The 18,903-nt window shown below is 33.2% G+C and overlaps 1 protein-coding gene across 1 annotated transcript in view; it reads right to left on the bottom strand.

Moving 5' to 3' along the window:
- The window catches only part of MYCT1 (MYC target 1), an 11,982-nt gene extending 3,738 nt beyond the window's left edge, over positions 1 to 8,244 (bottom strand). Inside the window, exon 1 of the mRNA XM_011362699.2 lies at positions 8,050 to 8,244. Coding sequence (XP_011361001.1) covers positions 8,050 to 8,233 — 184 coding nt within the window. The 5' untranslated portion in view covers positions 8,234 to 8,244. The remainder of the gene's footprint in view (positions 1 to 8,049) is intronic.
- Positions 8,245 to 18,903: the final 10,659 nt, after the last annotated feature.

Below are 18,903 nucleotides of genomic sequence, written 5' to 3'. Positions count from 1 at the left end.
GATGTTCACACAACTCTGCGACAAGAATAAAAAAACCATTTCATTGTATCCTTTAAGTGGGTGAGTTATATGGGATGTGAATTGTATCTCAATAAAGTTCTCTGAAAACAAGAAAGAAAAGGAGCATTTGGGGAATCCACAAGGAAGGGGAAAAGAGGGAAGAGTAAGGGGAAGATTTAGGATCCATCGAGACAAAAGAAAATTAAAAACAATCAAAAGACACACAATCCCTCCCCACCCTCTAAAATAAAAGTCAACCAGTACGAACACTAAACTTTGCTATACTGAGGAAAAGAGAAATCTGGAATGACTCCTAGGATTCTGGTGGGGGCAGACGAGGGTGGATACCAGAGTTGATAGCCTGTTATGAACAAAAATACTTGGGAAAATTGTGGTAAAACAATATTATGTATTCTATAGATATATTTCCCTGAATCAACAGCCTCCATGGGAGAATTTTAAATATCAACAACTTCAAATATAGAATCAGAGATATGGGGTTTCAGCTAAAACAAACTCTTAAACATGCCTTAGCTCAGATTTCTCATTTCATTGATATTGAAAGATTCAAAGGTTCATGTGGTAAAACTAACAATTTATTTCTAATAATTGAAGATTGATGACTAGCACTGCTCAAGTAGCTGTTGCTTTCACTCATATATGCCATAAAATGAGAAGACAACTCCAGTGCACAAAATATAGACCCTTGTTTTTGTGTGTAAGCTTATGTAACTACTTGGGCTTGATTGGAGATCTTAAATATTTCAGGGTATAAGCAGGTATAATAAATGAGATCAAAGAAATACATTCACTTTACTTCAACTAAATGGAGATAAAACCAGGATCTTGAAACAGATTCAGTTACCCAACAAAAGCATTTGTAGGCTAGAGAAGTTTCTATACTTGTCTCAATTTATCTACCCTTTGAGCCTCTCTACCACAGCCTCTTCGGACAAATAAAATGTTCTTAATGGTTTATCTATAGTAAAAAATAACATCAAGTTCAATTTTAAGAAAAAAAAATTAGACACTTTCAAAATATAGAATGAAGAAAATATAAGTTCCTGTGCATTAAAGTGATTGAGAAAATTAGCAAAGACAACCAAAATATGTGGAGTAAGAAATATGTTTCTATTCCAGATGTGAGTAAAAAGAATATTTTCAGTGATGCTAAAACTAAAATGATATTCTCAGGAAAGTGTTGACAATAAATCAATTTTAAAGAATTATTCTCTATGGCTTGATAATATCTCTATTTGACACTGTAGACCTAATGTCTGTGCCCCAAATTTGGGGAAATGGCAGGCAGAATAGATAATTATGACTCAAAACATATTATTATTATAAATAAAGGACTATATATGGTTATATAGGTATCTGAAAAGGATCAAATTATAAACTTTAAGTGTACATGAGCATCGTGAGAATGATATATACTCATTAATAATTAGCTATTTAAATTTTGAATATAAAGTATTCTGGAGCTACAGAAGTTATAAAAATGACATAGAAAAAATATTATATTGCCTCGGCTATGGATTTGCCTAATTTTTGTTGTTCAGTTGAATGCATGCCATGAAAATGACTTTCTTACCCATAAAGTCAGTCAAATATCTATTTTAGAAATCACTGCACTAATTCTTATGTCCTTATTATATATGCAGACTTTTTTAATAGTCACAAATGATAATAATGACATAAGAATCTCTAAAACTTGCTGAAATATATGGTAAAAAAAAATAGTTTATCTATCTCGTTAAGCTCCTTTAAATATAAACTGCAAAAATAAGTGTGGAAATGCAGAATAACAATAAGAAAGAAATGTTGAGTCATAATTATAACATCCTGTTCCAGACTGGTTTTCCATAGGATTCTTTTTGTTTATAGTGAATGATATTTCTAACCCAAACTGTAGAATCCAGAAAACATATAATAAAAACAGCATCTATTGGCCATACAGTTTTAAATTTTCACATGTGTAATTCAATTCTAGCCGACTTCTAACAATAAATTTTGGGAGCCTTTTTTTAAAAACCTACTATAAAAAATATAACTGAACCAATGTACCATGGGTTCATATATCCCATTTTAGAGGACATTTTGCTTTCTTATTTGCCTTCTATCTCCACAATCTTAGGGGAAGAAAAATGAGCCATAATTTTACTTCATATAATTACAACATAATGTGATTAATTATGAAAGGGAAAAAAAATAAACTTTAAAATAGTAGGGTACGGCATATAAATTAGGTGTTATCCTATTTGTAAAGCATATCTAAACAACTAGCAAGAGGCACATAACTTCTCAATGAATGATAACTTTTATTATAATGGTTGTATAATTTACCCAAGTCATTTGATCCGTCTTGGTTTAATAATGGCAATCGCTATAGTACCTTCCAATTCTAAGATTCTAACATAGAATCTGGTTTTTAGTAAATCAATACCTCAAATGTTATCCATTAGTATTAAAACTTAGTAGAGGTCACCATCTAGTGGTCATAAGTTGAATCGTTCCAATATCTGAAAAGTGATTTTTGACAACAGAACATTGATCTAGTTAGTCACAAAATCCTTTGCAATTACAAGAATCATAAGGTGAGCTATTACCGAAGCAGGCTATGTTGTTCTCAGTACCCTAGAGTATAAAGGAGAATTGTTTAGGCAATAGGATATTGGCAAAAGGTTTTTAGAGAGAATAATATTTAGGACATAAAAACTTGATTAATTATAATAACTGAAGTCAAGCGTATTTTCTATGTGTATCTCATCTGCAAGAAAATCCTAATTGTTCTGTTTTCACAATACCTGTATACCCAGAATTCGACTTCTAACTACTTGGCCACCTCCCTGGTCTAAGTGACCATCACCTTTGACCTGGATTCTTGCCACAGGCTTCTATTTGGTCTTCCTGCATCTATCCTTACCTTGCTCTCCCCAGATACACTCTATGCTAAATATAGTAGCCAGAGAGAAACTTTGAAAAAGTAAGTCACATCACATCATTCCTCAGTCCTAAACTCTCCATTGCTTGAGTAAAAGCAAACTCTTAGAAATGGCCTTAAATTTCCAACTTGATCTGTTTTTATGTATGTGCATTCTCTCCTGTTCTGCTGGTTCATTTGACTTCACCCACAGTGCCCTCTCTGCCATTCCTTAAATGCACCAGACATGCCCCTGACGTAGGCCTGGCATAGGCTGTGACTTATTCCTGAAGTTCTGTACAGATAATTTGAGGTTTTTGCTCATAGGTCATCTTCTCATTGAGGTCTATCCTCACCATCCTGTTTAAAATTTTATCCTGCTCACCCCTGATACCTGTTGGCACTCTTGGTTTTCTTTTTTTCTTTTCAAATTAGTGGAAACCAGACTCATTAATTTATACTCTTTTAAAAAATGTAAATGAGCTGCATAGGTATCATGGGGCCATAAGCGTCATCACTTTTGAAAGATAAAATAACATGCTTAGCATGGTTAGAAAACGTTCATGGGAGAAATGAGATTTGAGATGTCTTTTTGTGTGGATGTGGGACAAAGAAGCAGAAGGCTGGTAGTTTTGACCAAAGGCAAAAATCATGGGCCGTATTCTGAATATAATTATTCAACAGTATTGCTAGAGTCGGTGGTAAGTTAAAAAGAAACAGCATAGCACATCTCTTCCTGTATATGAACTAACTTGAATCAAACCCTGAGAACGATGATAAAATACAGATTAAAAATATTTTCAAAAGTCTTGTTTGATGCCATCAGAGACCTATCGATCCTGCTAATTCAATGGAGCGAATTTTAGAAGAAAAGAAAATCTCTCATGGCAATAATCTGTAAAGAGAGGCAAGAAAATCTGAGTAGAATTCTGAGTACTGCCAGTAGGCTTGGAAAACAAAAATTGTAATTAAGAGGCTGCCAAGAAAGGTGGACTCTGGGAAACATTCCAGGCTCCGAATCTGACATTTTGAGGAGCTCCTCCCCATACATAACAGCAAACAGAAAAAGAAGCAGACCTCGCAAAGACGGAAATACAGGTACACATCAGACCCACCTCATACTGAATTAAGGTGACCTGCTTCTAACTAACTTTAGAAAACATATATATTCTTTTCTAGAGAAAGATAATTTCGCTTAGCGTTTTCGATTGTTTCTACAATGCCCAAAACAATATTGGGCATAAATAATAAATTACAAGGCATAGCAAGAAATAAGACCAACTGAGCAAAACCAAGAGAGAAAAATATCTAATAGAGAAGTATTCATGAATTAAAATATGAGTTATTGGACACAAATATTAAAATAACTGTGAATTAATATGTTAAAAAAATAACATGCTGGAAAATTTTAGCAGAGAATGGAAACTTAAAAAATTATCAAATAAAATATCTGATGAAAATTAGAAGATATTTAATTGGTGAAATTTTTCAAACAATGCCGATCTTACACAAACTTTTTCAGATATTAGAAAAATAGAGAACACTTCCCAACCTGTTTCAAGAGACCTACATAACTGATAGCAATGTTATATAGGCCAGGCTATCACAAGACAAGATTGTAATAGGCAAATTTCTCTCATAAATATAGATGCAGAAGTTCTAAGGTTAGGGGCTGCTTAAAAAGTACAGCTTTCTAGGCTCTACCTCACACCTTCTGAATCATAATCTCTGAACATGGAGCTCTGTGAGGGTCAAAATTTCAAGAATCTCTCTACGTAATTCAGATTCAGCAATTTTAAAGACAAGCATTTGTAGACACTTGTTTTTCAGTTAGTAGGCTGTTAATATGCACTGATGCATAAATGTCCAAGAATTTTCGGAATACAAGTTGAAGATATGCATTTGAAATATAGTCAGAGGGAATTTGGAGAACATCATCGGGGTGTATGTCTAGCCCATACGCTCTCTCCGTCCTCGACTTCTCTGGGGACATCCTAAGCCCATCTGCTAGGGTAGATCCCTAAGAGCCATATTATTCTATAGGCTGAGGAGTGAAATCATCAGCTGATAACTAAGATTTTCTCTCCGTGACATCAGTTGCCCCCCGCCCGCCCTGCCAACAAATCTATTCTCAACACTACATCTCTTCAGTTACCTGGGAGAGGATTGGAATTGTTAAACAGAATAGATGATAGTCTTGACAAACAATTGTTTTCTGCAATCACGAGACATTTTGAGAGAGACAAGACTGATTTGTTTCCTCTATTTGTTGCAGTTTCAAAATGTTAAGAGCCTATAGGACTCAACACCGTATCTTTTTATCATAAAGAACAGTATCGGGAAGAATAAATTGCTGCCTATGAATCATGTCTTTTTTAACTCAGGCTGCCATACAAAATATGACTGAGTGGCTTAAACAGCAAACATTTATTTCTCACAGTTCCGGAGGCTGGAAAGTTCAAGACCAAGGTGTCGGCTTGGTCAGGTTCAGGAAGAGCCTACTTTCTGATGCAGATGACTACATTCTCACTATGTCCTCACACGGCCTTACCCCAGGGCATGCAGGTGGAGAGAGGGAGAGAGCAATCTCTCTCTCCCTCTTCCTATAAGGCCACCAATCCCATCATGAGTGTCCCACCCTTATGACCTAATCTAATCTTAATTACCTCCCAAAGGCTCCACCTCAAAATACAGTCCCACTGCAGGTTAGCACTTCAATATATGCATGGGGTGTGGAAAACAAACATTCAATCCATAACAAGTCAATTTTCAGCAGTGTCAGAGGAAGAGTTTTGAAGAAACAAGTAACTATAAAGTATGTAATCAGTAAAGGTTTTGGAGAAGAACCCATCTCTGCCTGCGATGAGATACAGATTGATTTAGGGAGTTTCAGAGAAATTGGTATCCATTCCCAGCTTCCTGGGATCCAGATGGGGAAGATGGCAAGCCCCTGTGATGCACCCTGGGTGCCTGAGGCAGAGTAGGAATGGAGGAGAGGTGGATGTTAGTCCATTCAGGCCTAAGGCACCTGATATGTAGCTCAACTTTAGGAAGCTCCCTCAGCTCCGGGTTATGAGAGAGCATTCGACACTGTTCTGTGCCACTGAGAAATTGATATGATTACAATTTCTAAGCTAGTCTTTCATTCTCTGAATTCAAGTTGCCAAGCAGACAATTGATTTTAAAAGCTACAGTGCAATGCATTGCACTGCACTTCACAAGATTTTCAAAATAATGTTTGTAAAGTCAGTGATCAAAATAGATATCAATTTAGAAACAAGTAAGAAATATAAATAAAAAGATGGACAATTATATCTTAGAACATTTTTGTATTTTATATATTAACGTTTATATTTTTGCATTTAAAACCTGTTTTTACTTAAAAAGAAATAATGTGATCTTTCATACATTTTCTCCAAATCATCAAACATTATATCTGCTCAGCATATTTGCTCTGGTTTTGTTATGCTTATCAATATAACACTCCCCTTCCTGGTTTTCATTATTTTTATCTATTTCCCATTGTATTCACATAATAAGACAAAGAAATACTAGGAGCTATCTTTGGAACAATACGTTTGAATCCCCTCTCAAGCACAGATTTCTATATTAAAAAAGAACTATCATTTTTAGATTTGATAGACTCCAATTAAACATTCGCTCTGCTGATTCAAGTTCATTTCATGATTATCATTCCTATTTTAGTCAGTGGATAATGATTTATTTTCCTTAAGTGAAACCTGAAATTTAACTTTTAATGCTCTGAAAAGAATAGATCTGGCTTTCACAAATTAATTTTTACATTGAGAATTTATATAGCAACAGCTACTTATTTTTGTAATGATGAATTCAGTGTAAACACACCTTGGATGTTCGTCAGCACATGTTTAGCACATTCGCTTTCTCTGTAAATGAGGACACCAAGTAGTATTGCAACAGATATGTGTAATTAGACGTCTATAATTCAAAGACTTATTGTCTATTGGTGTCTGCGTAGAAAAACGTTTTGCTGAGCCATTCTTTTAGATACACAAGAATAATTTCTCTTCTTCTTCCTAATTTTGTTATATAAGTATGTTAAGATTTCCACTAAGAGCTCTCCTTTTCAAACTTGAAACATATATACATGATTAATGGTAAAAAAGAATGAATTCTCTTCATGCAAATTTCTGTGATGGTAGACAATGACAAAATGAGATTGTTAGGGACAGTCAGCCACTGATGCTCACTTTTTTACCTCATAGTTCCCCACATGTCCCCTGGAATCACAACAGAAAGTCCGAAATAGTTCTCTAAGAGGATTAAAAACTTGTTCTGGACTAATAAATAATAATTATCTCTTCATAAACTCCTTTTTCTCCTTTAAAGTTTTTTTTCTGGATGTCATTCAAATTGCCCCCTTTATTTTTAAAATTCTCCTGAGCCCAAGAGTACATGTCAGTTTTTCATCTTAGTTCTTCCCTGTACCTTCAGCCTTGAACGAATGGTAATTTTGACCTCCATCCTGCTGCCAATGCTTGACTAGCAGCTGTGCCTGAACTCAGCCGAAAAGTCCTTTTGTGTAACGTTATAAGAGATGTTATTTCCACTTAACTTTTTCTATTACACTTTCCCCTCTAATTTCATGATATGATTCTTTATTTCATCTGTTATCACACTGCTTAAGGACAGATTGGTTGTTTAGATTCACTTTGGAAATTAGAGTATGACATTGACGATGTAAATTAAAATAATCTCTACAGAAATTCTTGGTTTCATTAAATAAAATACATAATCTGTAACTTTAAAACAAGTAAAACTTAATTTTCCAGCAAAATGCACATTATCATATTACAAACAGCAATTACTTTCAGCTTTTTTCCTCAGTTTTATTCTAATTATTTTCGAATTATATTTTGTAACACCGGCCCAAATCTGTAGGTGTTGCCCAGATTCTTCTTGAGTGTCTTCACAGTTCACTTTAAGGACATTTTATATAAATATATTTATTATAATCAATCTATGAAAACATAATCAATTTACGGTAAACAAAACATCTCAGAGATACCCAATGTTTTAATAAATAATGCAGTACATTTCTCTGCATCCTAATATTAAATTAAAAACAGTTAAAGAAAATATCTTACCCCAAAAGTTTTCTGGCCATGGACTCCCTAAACTTGTTGTGTTATTAGCCATAATATCCACAAGAAATAGAAGAGAGAGAAGAAAAAAAGAAAGAAAGCAAAGCCAGTATGTCCAAAAGAAGCACTTTGAATCTATGTCTTTGTTGTTCAAGGAGAGAAAAATAATTTTCACACAACCCCTCATATACTGTGTTTGCATAAAAGGAAACAAGTGTATCATGTTTCCTGCTTTTATACTCAAATTAGCAACTGTTTTTCTTATCTTGGAATTCCACATGGTTCCTGAGACACAAAACTATTTCCTTCTCGTCATTTCCCCAGCTATATTACTAAATGCCCTTCTCTTGGCCACCTCCAAAATGCTTTTGGGATAAGAGACTTTTTTTTTCTTGTTCCTTCCCCGTCTCCTACTGACATACATGAGGAAGACTACAAACTCTCAGCTACAGCACTTTGGATTAAATTTATGTAGGACAGAGAAATAGACTTCTTTCCAATGTTTGGAAATTGTATTTACATAATAAGTTACGGAGGGAAAAACTCTTCAGAAATCCATATTCAAGTACAATGAATTTTAATACCTATTTTTTATAAATCTCAGTTACTTATTAAATTCTTAATGTGTCTCTTGCTCTAGTTGGTATATTAATTTTGAAAAGTTATTTCTTATATCATTTCACATATAGTTATCTCAAATGTAATTTATATTTCATTTTTAAATTAAAATTGATATTCACTTATTTTTTAAAGGTTACCTAAGATTTATATATTGCTTTACATTTGAATATGAAAAAACAATTCCTACAGCGAAGGAACCTGTTTAAAATCAAGGAGACACAAAAATGCAAACATTCAATTCTACAGAATTTTAAATGCCATAGCAAGGAGTACAATAATCACAGTAATTTTTCCTCATGGAGAAGTCTGAGAGAAGTGATGACTTCGGTACAGTGTATGCAAGTATGAAAATAATTTTACTGAGTAGAGGGAGGGTAATAAGGTGGAAAGGCCAACATAGACAAATAAGAGGAATCATTACAATTCCCTCTGGGGATATTCAGGGTATGACGATAGGGTATAGAAAGTGTGGCCATAGGAAAGAATTACATGAGACTTTTCAGGTAATGTAGGTTAGTCAAAATTTCAAGAGACTTTGTCTGCAAACTTTATTAGTTTAGATTAAATCTTCTGAGCATTGGGAAGTTGTTGGAAGTAGCAGTAATGGTGCCAAACTGTACTTAATGGCTGCACTAAACGGCATTCAAAGATCTTGTTTCCTCCGTCTTTGATTAACTCTAACATTAACTCTTGCATAACTAGCATTCACCCTAACTGTCTTTAGAATAATGTGAAGTGGTAATATCTTTGCAACGTAATACATTCCTGAGTAGTTGTAAGAAAGTTTGGAAAAAAAAAAAATAACATGAAGTTTATCTCATGTTCATTTTTGCAGTCCTGATTCTCTAAAAACTAGGTTGTTTCTGCTCATTCTTAAATTTTTCTTAATTCTGCTCATTTCTTAATTCCAATGAGAGTATTGGAAATTAAAATACAGACAACCTAAAGGAGAACAATGAATGTTATAGAAAATATAGAGACTTCATTAAGCAAATAATATGTAATATTCTTGCTAAGGTTTATTTTCATATAATCAGGTAAATAAAATACTGTAATTATTGCTTAAGGAAAACAAAAAAGAGGCTCACATTCTAATAGCTACCCTTACTTTTCAATATTTCCGAACAAAATTGATAAAAATATAAAATTAAAAGACCATCTTATTCCTGAAAAAATATAATCTGGATGAAAGTATGTTGAAATACTAAATTCTTCTAGAAACAGAGTAAGAATCTTCAATTACTATGAATATTTTAAATATGTATTATAGGCTACCTGATTTAATAAATACTAATTTCAAAAACGAATACATTTTTATAAAAATATAGTATAGAATGCATTTGTCCTAAAACAACAAATCCAATGAGTAGAATGGGTGAATCTGGCTTTGTCAAAACTGCCTTCTGTGCAGAAATGGAGCTCATTCCATCTCGGGGCTAGGATACAGGCTGAGACTTCCTTTCATTGTTTCATATTTAATCATCTAGATTTTTTCCAATAAGTTTTCACTTTTGCAGATGGTCACAACCCAGTTGAAACCCTGAATTAAAAATAATTTCCTATCCATTTGTGACCTAGGAGTATTTTTCTTTTCTGTTAACACCTTGTTGACAGAATTAGTTCTTATCTGTGTATGTAATTTGCTTGGTAAGGATGCACACTACTCTTTGGCAGAGGTCCAAATAAATGAATGTTTATGTCTATGTTATTTTCGAGTCCCATGACTTCAAATGCCAAAACAGGAAGTCAATTTTTATCTTTTAAAAAAAGCTAGGTTTATTTTTCTACTGTCCATTATTCACAGGTTGGGTCTTTAGATATGGATTCTTCAGTTGTCATAAAATACCTTTAGAGGTGTGTTCTTCCTCTGGTTACAGAACTTCTTCCCTCCATTACTCCAGATCTCTTCTTCATCACAAGACATTCGATAATCACCATGTCTAAAGTGTTCCCACTTGAACCATCCTTTCTTCTGATCACGTATCATCATTTTCTTCAGAGGACTTATCACTTCCTGATATTGTGCTATACATGTTTTCGCTTTTTGGCGCTCTCTTCCATGAGAAGTTGAGTTCCATGAGGAACTTTATTGATCTGGCTCATGTCTGTGTCTCCTGTGGCTAATACAGTGCTCTTAATAACACTTGTTAATGTTATTATATTTATTCAATAAGGAAATAAAATAATTACAAGGGATCTGTAGATGAAAGCATTTTGGACATTCCAAGTCAGGTTAATAATAAAAAAAGGTCACTTTCCACTTAAAAATAAAAGTTAAAAATCTCTATTTACAGTCATTTAATATTTTAAAACTTTGAGTTGTAACTTGATACAGAGTCAAACAATACCAAAGAACATTGTCACATTTTAAAGAAGATAAACATTTGACTTTACGTTCTTTTTTTAGCTTGATCTTTTAAAACCATCATGAGTTTTGTCTGCCTCATGTTAAATTGATCCAAACAATTTACTTAAACTGAAAGTACTCTCAGAACATAAAGAATTACCCATCAAAATAAAATTTTAAATCTATTTGAAAAAAGAATCCAGTTTTTAAAAAGTAACTTGCAGGATAAACTAAAGCGTAAACATATTTTAACAAACACCTTTTTTCTTCTTGTTTACCTGGTGTGAGAGTTGGTCTTATTCCTTTTCCCTTAAACTCATTCCCTTTGCTAGGAGGATGACAAAACTAAGAAAGACCAAAAATAGAAGTCAGGTTATGAGTGTGAAAATCTTACTGCCAGAGTTTAAGATGTTGTAAATTGCAGTGGCGATAACAATAAATTGCAGTGGAGATAACAATAATTTCTTGGGATGTCTGAGTAAATCTATGGTAAGTGATGATCAGAGTAGAGGGAGATCACTGGAAGGTGAACAGTGAGAAGAGGAGACAAAGCCACAGAGTCAGAACCCAGAACCCTGCATCTGACGTGGTAGAAGAGAGTCAGGAGAGAAGCAGCCAAGAGAAGGGCAGATTGATCCCAGCCTAAGAAGGATTTAACATTCCTTTGCTGGTTCTGAGATGTAGGTACCATGTGCAAGGGGCCCAGGGTGATCGTCAGCTGACAGCCAGCAGGGAAGTGGGGAGCTCGGTCCTACAAACACTGGGAACTGAATGCAGCCAACAACCTGAATGAGCTTGGATGTAGATTCTCTTCTAGGACCGCCAGTGAGGGATGCAGGTTGGCTGACATCTTGGTTTCAGTTTTAGGAGACCTGGAGAAGAGAAATGAGGTAAACCACTCTGTGGTCCGTCTTCTGATCCATGGAAACAGATCATTTCCAAAGGAACTTGGTCTCTCCGAAAGCTGTCCCGTAATGGTAACAGTGGAAATCAGAAGACAATAGAATAACATCCTCAAAGTTATGAGAGAGAAAAAAATAAATTTTCTACCTATAGGCAACTGAGTATATAGTGAACCTATCTTTCAAAGATAAAAGTGAAATACAGACATTTTAAGGAAAACAAAAAATGAGTGATTTTATTATCCAAAGTGAATTACTAAAGAATTAAGATCAGAAGGAAAATTACTCTAGAGAGAAAATTCTATGTAAAAAAACAAAACAAAACAAAACTAGTCAATCCAAATGTTCATATGTTATGAAAATGATAACAATAAATTCTAAATTGTTGAAATAAAAGAAAATTAAAACAAATCTAAAGCCAGTAGGAAAATACAGCTTATAAGCAAAAGGTTTGACAAAATGAGCTAAAGTATCCAGGTGCCTTAATTATTCAGAAAGGAGACAAAAATATTGTTGGTTAAGTAGAAACCGAAGACATAATGAAACTTCCTTAACCCAAAATATAATATTTAAAACAAAATCATCAAATATCGTAATCATTGAAGAAATAGTAAAACATTCTCTTTGTAATTTTTTTAAAGCATCTTCTTTAAAAACAAAACATTTGACCGCTACCACTATTTCCATTCAATATTAAACTGCATGGCCTTGCAAGTACAATGAGAAAAATGAATGAATTTACAAAGTAAAAGTATTGGAAAGATAAAAAATGAAACTATAATTTGTTGTAGATTATATGATTGTCTACATTGTAATAAACAATATGAAATGTACAAAGGAAAGGAGTCATTAATAGCAACAAAATATAGCAAATAAAAAATATAACAAAAAGGTACAAGATTTATGTGGAAAATGATAGCTTTTTAGAATGTAATGAAATAATAAACATGTTCATGAATGAGGACATATAATCCTGAAAAGATGTCAATTCTCTTCAATATATGTATTTTTTTTAATTCATAAAAATATCCTAACAGCATTTTTAAAGAAATTTGGCAAGTTGATTCTAATATATATGGAAATCAAAAGGCCAAAAATAGTTAAGACACTTAAGAAGAAAAATTACCTTAGGGGACTTATAGATATTGAGACTTAAAATGCTGTAGTATGCAGTCCAGTGTAGTTTTGACTCAGGAGCGGATGAGCAGACTAATGATGCAGAATAGAAAGTCCAGAAATGGATCCAGGACAAATGGAACCTTGATATATGACAGGCAACAACTGCCAATCTATGCAGAAAGGTGGTCTGTTCAGAACACCTCTGTTCAATTGAATATCCACATAGGGGAAAAAAATGGATTCCTAATTTGCACCACACAAAAATAAGAGGTCCAGACAGGTCTTTTTAGAAAACAACATCAAGAAAGACTTGTTAAACATAACACACCAAAACACAAATCTAAAAGAAAAGATTGATTAAACTGAATATATTAGAATAAAGACCATATGTCCATCAAAGACTTCAGAAAGAAGATAAAAATACAAGCTGAAAACTGGTATAGAAATTTAGTTGAGTTTGCATACTGATTTTATATCCAGTAAACTTTTGTAAGCCTCTTATTATTTTTAATAATCTGTCAATAGTTTCTTCTGAAGTTTGCATATAGACAATCACTCCATCTGCAAATAATTATAGTTTTGTTTTTATACTCCCAATACGATACTGCAGTATACAGGGGAAGGCCACATGTCAGGTTCGAGATGCGATAATTCTTCTCTTGCCCTGGAAGCTGTGGCTCTCTTTTTTGGAGGACTGGGGAAATTGCTGCTGTATACACCTGCTAGGGCATTACAGGCTGCATCTTCGAGGGAACGTGGACTCTGATTTATCTGATAGACTTTGGGTCTAAGTGTAGCTCAAGTCTCAAAACCAAAGGGGAGATCATGATTTTTCAATGGCAGATATCAGCAAAGAGGTTTAAATATTACACTATGAAGAGTAATAAGAGCGTTTGGTAATTTTACTCAATGAAACACTAACACATTAAAAATCAGTGGTTTTCTTATATATCATAAATAACCAAAAGAAAATATAATTGAACATAGTTATCTTAATGAGGAAAACTATAAAATACTTGAGGGTACACTTAATAAGAATTGTACAATATCTATGTAAAGACAACTGTGACATTAAATTTGTTCATAAAAGAAAACAAATATATGGAAAGAAACACCATGCTCATGGAATAGAAAGACCATGTAATATAAAGACATTAGTTTCTTCTAGTATATTCTGTGTGTGCCAAAGATTTATTTATAATATCTATGTAAAGAGCTCTTATTAACAAAATTTGTTTGTTTGATATGATCAACTGATTCTAAAATTCTCGTGAAAGAGTAAATGTGCAAAAATGTATAAATGAATATATACTAGACACAAGGTTCTCTTTAAAGATCCATTTCATATAAACATTATGACAGTTCCCTGCTGCATAGGCTATAATCATAAAATGCAACTTTTTGTGGAATAATTTTTTGAATTAGCAAAAGAGGCTGGAAACAAATGTTCTTAATAAGATCAGTTAAATACTTCCATATTATGGAATACCGTGTATTCACATATTTAGATAAATCTGTATGAAATAAAACAGGGCAATCTTTAAGAGATATAATTGAATGAAAAAATAAACTTTAAAACAAGAATAATATTTTCATTATGGTTAACAAAAGAGGGCTAGATATAAATATGTATAATGTATATGTAATTTACATGAAAATGCATAGCAAAAATAATTAAATGTTGGCAATGGTTAAGTTTGTAAAGGGAAGTGGATATAGAGTAAAATGTTAAAAAGAACTTTTACTTTGCTCTTGATTAAAATTTTTACAAATAGACTTTAATGTGTGGCTTGTGTAATTATCTTCAAAGAGAGAATGTGATGCACTAGTTAAATAAGTTTCAATTTCTTGTTGTTGTGTTTCCAATAAGTATGCTCTTTTGCCTCAGAAAAGGAATGTTTAACTCTCGCACAATCTCCCAGCTAAGGACTAAAAGTCCCAGTATCCTATGTAATCAGGTGTATGCAGGCAATTAACTGCTGACCAATTAGATGCAAATAAAAGTGAGAAGGGCCACTTTCTGGCCCTGCCTTAAAGTTAGAGCTAATTCCTCTCTCTTTCCCCATTTTTCCTTTCTTCTTGCTGGAAAGCAGATGTTATGAAAGTTGCTGGAGCATCTATGATCAGGAAATGGAAGGCACCGTCAAGAATGGTATGACCTAAAAACAATGAAATCTTTCTATTTGCAACAACGTGGATGGAACCTTGAAGGCATTATGCTAAGTGAAATAGGTCAGGCAGAGAAAGACAAATACCATATGGTCTCACTTATATGTGGAATCTAAAAATAAACAAACAAAAACAAAACAAAACAAAAAACAACCAAAACAAAACCAAGCTTATGTGTACAAGAGAACAGACACAGTTTGCCAGAAGTGTGGTGGGCAAATGGGTAAAGGGTGTCAAAAGGTACAAGCTTTCAGTTATAAAATAAAAAAGTCACAGGCAAGTAAATATAGCATGGTGACTATAGTTAATAATATTGCATTGCATATTTGAAAGTTACAAAGAGTGGATCTTAAAAGTTCTCATCGCTAGAAAAAAACTGTATAGTAACAGATGTTCACTAAACATATCATGATCATTTCACAATACATACAAAATATCAAATTACTATGCTGCACACCTGAAACTAACATAAAGTTATGTCAACTATACAAAAAAAGAAAAGAAAAGAAAAAAAAAAAGGTAGAACCCAAGGAAAGGGCCTAAGTCTCTAGAGTTTGTAGCTAGCATACTTAGTCTGGATCATCTACCAGCATTTTTACATGAGCGACACATTCAAATCTATTTATGCCTGTCACATTGAGAACCTCTCCAGGAGAGTTCAGTAAGGCCTGAAGGATTCAATGTTGCTGAGACATCAGTAATGTTTACTAATTTTATCTCACTCATAAGAATAGTTCACTTTGGTCGATGCATTCATAGTTTATAATAAAGGTCCTACAACCTTGATATTTTAATAAAAAAGTTAATTTTACATGGCATGTCTTGCTATTATTGCAATAATACAGGCTCCTGAAATGATCAGTGATCATTCTTGAGTAATTCCCAAGTCATTCATTCAAAAATTTATTCTGAAAACTATTAGAATTTATAGCAAATATTGATCTTAACTTTTAGGAACCTATTTCATTTTTTTTTAATTAAAAAATTTTCTATTTTTCATGATTCTCTAAACCTACATTTGAAAAATTGATATTCGAATTTCCATTATGCTAGAGTCCAAATTGCCCAGACCAGAAAATATTACTCATTCAGAATAATGAATTAATTTACAATCTCTTATTCACCAAGGACTGAAATTCTTTCTTTTCAATCCTTGGTTCCACCTTTCAGTCTAAAAATCTTTCTCTTTAACCAGAAAGAAGAAGTGAAAGAGTTGGAGAGTTTTATTTCTTCACTGTGTCATTGGCCTTTATTTCATTTTAATCTTCTGGTTCTAATCATAATTTTAAAAGTTGTTTATACTCTTGATGGCCATAGATTTTCAAATCTCATTTTGTGATTTTTACATTCTTATAGACTAATGCCATATCCTCATATGTCTTTTTTTGTTTTACATGTTTTACATGTTTTTCTTAAAATATATATTTCAGATCTACCTATAATGCAAATGATTTTTTCTACCATTCTTCACATATTTTCATTTTCCTGATGGTTTCAGCTCTATTTTTCATAAAACTGTTTCTCATCATTTTCTGAATTTTATTGCAATTTTAGTCAAGAATAAAATTCCCTAATTGACTATTCTCTAAATGCCTCCCAATATTGAGTTTTTCTTCTTAGACCTTGATATATGATATGTACCTCCTGCATATTTTTAAAATCACATATCATCTCTCTAGGCATAAAATAGTTATCTAATAACTATTATATTTATCTAGCATACTCAATGATTGATATGGTGTATCACTTATTATTATAATCATTAGATATCAATTAATCTAATAAAATTAACTTTATTTTAAAATAACACAATCAATTAGCTATTATGCATTATCATAATGCAATAAAATATTTTACACATATTTAATAATGCTTGATGTTTGTTGATCATTCTTAGGTTATTGATTATATTCTTATTCATCATTTGAAAGCTTTTCAGTGAAATATTAGAGCAAACTTTGAAAATGTATTAAACTTAGAAAAATAAAATTTATTTAAAATAATTTTCACAATGTACTTTGTATACTCCATACTTCTGTAAATGGAATCCATAAGCTAAGAATCATTTATATGAGCTGTTTCTCTAGGTAACTATGTACCTTTCACAGAGTGAGAGCCGATAGAACAGTGGATTAAAATATCTGGGGATATCCTTGTATTCTACTGTTTTTTGGTTTGTTTTGTTTTGTTTTCAGGAGGGGAGTGGTCCTTATGTTCAGAGGATTGTGTTGGCAATGTTCATTCATGATACTCTTCATCATCAGTCTATGCTTTCTTAACTCATTTATGTGATTATTTGCACTTTTGTTATTTATTATTTATCTTCTTTTATTTACTTATTTATTCCTTTTCATCCTCATTCACCACTCCTATTTCTATCCCTCCAACAATAATTACACTGAGTGAAAAAAGCTAATCCCAAAAGTTTATCTATTTTCTGACTTCATTTATAGGACAATGTTAAGATGACAAAATTATACAGAGAGACAATAGATCAGTGGTTGCCAGGGGTTAGCATTGGGGGCTGAGGTGGGATAGAAGTAGATGTGGTTATACAGGGCCACGGGGGAATTTTGGTGGTGATGAAAATGTTCTATATCTCGACTGTGGTGATGGATAAATAAACCTGAATAGGTGGTAAAATTGCAAAGAAATAAACACACGCGCATGCACACAAGTGCGTGTCAAACCGGGGAAATGTAGATAAGATCAATGGATTGTATCAATGTCAGTATCCTGGTTGTGAGGTTGTAAAGTTTGGCAAGAGGTTCCATTAGGAGATACTAGTTAAAGGGTATGTTGAATCCTTCTATATTATTTCTTACAATTGCATGTGAATCTATAGTTATCTCAAAATGAAAAGCTTAAAAAAAAAAAGAAAGAGAGTGTACATAGTTACAACAAAGAGGAATACACAATGGGATTTACGAAAAGGAATTTCAAAACATTCTGGAAGATCGAAATGAATATTGGAGCGGTGACTAACACAATAGGAGGAGGAGACCCAGGAGGAGGACTCTAGGAACTGAGTCTCTGCCTTGCCAAACCTCAGAGAATCTTGGAACATGAAAATGCTTAGTTTAAGTAAAAGTATGAGAGATGTAGGAATAAAAGTAAGGATGGACCTTGTGTAGACCACTGTCCATTTCCCCCACAAATTTCCAACGTAAGAATACCTGACAGCCAGATAACGAGGCATTCCCCACACCACTTCCCCAATCCACTCTTCCATCACCACTCCCCATTCCTCCCTCCTCACAAAGGTAGTTTCCTTTCTAAAAAAAATTTTGTGAACTTTCTGGGGAAATGTAGAGCGCCCAGTCTGGGAGTCCATGTTCCAGAACAAAGCATGCAAATTCTAGCATTTACGAGATTTCACAGAGAAATAGCCATCTCCCCATTTACTAGTCAAGCAAAAAAGGATTTATCTGTAGAATGGGGATTTGATTATCTGGCATGTATGGGTATGGTAAGAATTAAATAAGAGAATGGATAACTTTACAATACGCAGTAGGCTATCCAAGGTTGGTTAAGAAAACTACGACAATAATAATAGTGTTAAATCTGTTAAATTAATTAAACAAGAAGGCCATGAGACAGAGGTGGCTCTATTGCCATAGTAGCCCGTGTAAGCAAATGAAAACCTAAGCCTGTAAATGCCTGTCGGTTAAGAAACCAAAACCTAAGGACAACCAATCA

The sequence above is a fragment of the Pteropus vampyrus genome, unplaced genomic scaffold, assembly GCF_000151845.1.
Source record: "Pteropus vampyrus isolate Shadow unplaced genomic scaffold, Pvam_2.0 Scaffold78, whole genome shotgun sequence".
NCBI lineage: Eukaryota > Metazoa > Chordata > Mammalia > Chiroptera > Pteropodidae > Pteropus > Pteropus vampyrus.
Note: the sequence above shows the minus strand (reverse complement) of the source record. Positions and strands in the feature narration are given on the sequence as shown.